General features: G+C 66.2%; 1 protein-coding gene across 1 annotated transcript in view; it reads right to left on the minus strand.

Annotated features, from left to right (window-relative positions):
• Positions 1-1,638: 1,638 nt before the first annotated feature.
• Positions 1,639-3,220, minus strand: part of MNEG_3643 (putative serine/threonine-protein kinase roco8) — a gene marked incomplete at both ends in the record, with an annotated part of 8,018 nt that continues 6,436 nt past the window's right edge. The window contains 4 exons of the mRNA XM_014047882.1: positions 1,639-1,877; positions 2,201-2,306; positions 2,511-2,576; positions 2,893-3,036. Coding sequence (XP_013903336.1) covers positions 1,639-1,877; positions 2,201-2,306; positions 2,511-2,576; positions 2,893-3,036 — 555 coding nt within the window. The remainder of the gene's footprint in view (positions 1,878-2,200; positions 2,307-2,510; positions 2,577-2,892; positions 3,037-3,220) is intronic.

Below are 3,220 nucleotides of genomic sequence, written 5' to 3' on the forward strand. Positions count from 1 at the left end.
CGGCCGGCCTCGTAGCCTGCGCTTTGGCGCGGCGCGCCAACCAAACAATGCACGCGCCGCCGGCGCCCGGGGAGCAAGCGTGGCGGGCTCTGCAGGCTTGAGGAAGGAGGGGCGGCCGGCCGACGGCAGGGCGGCGCTGCCCTGGTGAACAGTGCTGAAAATGTGGGGGACCTTGGCAGAGCCAGGGCCGTCGGTTGCCGCGTGTCGCGCCGGCGGGTCTCCGGGCACCACATGTGTCATGCATGACGTCACGCAATGTCATTCATCGAGACGGGCCGGCGCGAAGGGGCGCGCGCCGCACCAAGCAGATTCCCCGGCAGCGCTGGGGGCGAACAAACGCTAGAGCGGCCGGAGGTGGTTGGGCCGCGGACACAAGGGCGGGAAAAGACAGGAAGGCAGGCAAGCGAGGCCAGGAGAGCAGTTCGGGGTGCAGAGAAGGGGGCGCCGCACGTCACCGGCGTTCCGAACAGCGCAGGCGGCAGGCATCTTGAGCGGTTGGGGCAGCACAACAGACACATGGTCCGACGGGGCGGCGGGGCGCGTCGCGCTGCCGCGCCAGACGGCCCCAGGGTTTCGCGGCCGCGCCCGCGGCGCCGCATCCTATCCAGTGGGTCGGGTCCAGCGTGCAGACAAGGCCGGCGGGGCGAAGTGCGCGCGGAACGAGGCTTGCTAGCTGGAGTGCATGGAAAGCAACGGCGGGCGCGGCTCCCGACCCGCGCGCGCCTCACAAACTGCGCTGCTGATAGGCCCTCGCGCCGCCGGCCGAGCCGCTCGGGCGCGGCGGCCGCGAGGGCCACCGGGAAGCAGCGCCGTGTGCCGGCAAGGTGTAGCTGTGCGTTGACGCTTTCCGGTTCGCCCCGACGCGTGCTGTATCAAGGGAAAAGGAGCCGGCACAAAGAGAATGTGCGGTGCGGGCAGCCGGCAAAGTCTGTCTCCTGTCTTTTCGAAAAAGAAGCCGGTTCTTCGGCTGAGGGTGCGAGGCGCACAGGTAGCAGTGGGGTCAGAGGCACAACGACAGGGAAGTGGAAGGGGCGTGAGTGCAGCGCCGCGGCCGGCGGCAACTCGCCAGCATGAGGCGATGGATGGTCAGGCGGAGCGGACTGGCGGCCGTCTGTGTGGGGAGGGACGAAATATCAGGCTAAGTGAGCGGGCCTGCAGCCCGGCGGCAACTCGTGAGCAGACAAACAACACTGAGCCGTTCAGCACGCAGTGATGATGCAGGATCGGCGCGCGCGCCAAGGCGCCGTCGGGCATGAAGTTTGCGCGAGCGACGGGCTCGCGCGGTGAGACGATGAGCGATGGTTGGCAGGAAAAGCAAAAAAGCGGCCTTGCCGTTGAGGACAGTGCGTCCGCGGCTCGTGCCGCAGTAGCGGCGACGCCGGTGTGGCAAGAATGACTAGCCAATGGCCTGTGAACTGATGGCCGTCATCTGACTGCAGCAGTGCGCCGACAGATTTGGTTGAGCCTTGGTTTGAGGAGAGCGAACCCAGCACCAACGCGCTCTCGCACGAATGCTGGTCGGCTGGAAAAAACGCGCCCGGCCACGTCCCGATGCGCGACGCCCTCGCTCGCAGCCGTACAGCTCGCACATGCGTACGCCAGAGACGCGGGCGCGGCGGCGCCGCGCGGGTGCGCGCCTCAGGCTGCCGGAAGCTCGGGCGGCGGCTTGGTGACGTCGGCGGGCGGCGGCGCCGCCGCGGCGGCGCCGGCGGCGATGTCTTGGAGGCGTGAGATGACGAGCGACATGGGGGGCCGCGCCGACGCGTCGTGGGCCCAGCAGGCGGTGGCGAGCTGCGAGAAGCTGGGTGGGGTGCCTGGCGGGAACGTGGGACGGCCACCTGCCCGCACAGTGTCCGCGACGCCGTCTCGCGAGTAGCCTGGCAGGGGGCGGCGCGGCGGGGCCCGGAGCGGGTCAGGGCGGGCCGCGATCGCTGTCTTCGTGGAGGCGAATCCGTGGGGGTCAAGCGAGAGCGCGAGGTTGCATGCGTGCATGTGTGCCGCTTTTGTGCATGCTGGGGCCGCACGGTCCCTGCCTGACGTAAAGTGGTTCTGGTCAGGTTGCACAGGGTGGCGGACCAAACGCCGTGCCGCACAGCCAGTGCTAGGAGTCCAGGGGTGGGCCCCTGGCTGCCAACAGCGCGACCGCGACGAAGACAAACCCGCGGCCGCCGCCGGCCCGTCTGGTCCGGCGGATGCGCACCCGAGTATGGCTGCTGCCGCGTGTAGAACTCCCACATCAGGACGCCAAACGCGTAGACGTCCACCGCGGTCGTGATGCGTGTGCCGACACGGAACATCTCCGGCGCCTGGGGGGGGGGGGGAGAGTCGGCCGGCATCAAAAAAGAGGCGTGGGCGAGGCTTTCCTTGTGTGTGTGTGTGTGTGTGTGTGTGTGTGTGTGTGTATGTGTGTGTGTGCGAGCACGCGCGCGCGTGTGTGTGAGCGTGCGCGTACGATATGGGCGTGCATATTTACAGGGCGCTGCGCACAAGCAGCGGTCGCCCCTGCCCACCAGGTGGGTGATGGTGCCCGCGCCGCTCTGATTGACGGTCGACCCCTCGTCCTTCAAAAATTTGGCCTGCGACGCCAGCCCAGGAGCGGCGCATCGTTACGCAATGGTTGTTTGACAAGCAAGGTGAGCTGCCGGGCACACAGGGTCATGCCTTAACTTCGACACTCTCCATCCCAGGTCTATCTGTCGCCCCGCCGACTTTACAAAACAGCCCTTAGCTCGTCTCCTGCGAATGTTTGAGTGGACTCGACAAGGCCCCTGCTCCCACCACCCACCAGGCCGAGTTCTGCGAGCACCTGAACCCCAACACAAGAACCCTAAACCCTAGAATCAGAATCACGAAGTGCGGCCCTAGGGTAGAGCCAGTGCGTACGCCACCCACTAGGCCAAAGTCCGCGAGCTTGGGCGTGACCCCCGAGGGGCGCGAGGGGTCGCTCTTGAGCAGCACGTTGTCGAGCTTGACGTCAGAGTGCAGCAAGTGCATGCGGTGGATGTACTGCAGGCTGTGCGCCACGTCAAGGAGGACCTGCAGGATGGGGATGGGTACATGGATGTGTATATGTTGGTGTGAATACATGTGTGCATGTGTGTATGTGTGTGTAGACGAGTGAGTGTGCATGTGTGTGTGTGTGTAAGTGTGTGTGTAAGTGTGTGTGTGTGTGTGTGTGTGTGTGTGTGTGTGTGTGTGTGTGTGTGTGTGTGTGTGTGTG

This window comes from Monoraphidium neglectum, assembly GCF_000611645.1.
Source record: "Monoraphidium neglectum strain SAG 48.87 unplaced genomic scaffold scaffold00467, whole genome shotgun sequence".
Taxonomy (NCBI): domain Eukaryota; kingdom Viridiplantae; phylum Chlorophyta; class Chlorophyceae; order Sphaeropleales; family Selenastraceae; genus Monoraphidium; species Monoraphidium neglectum.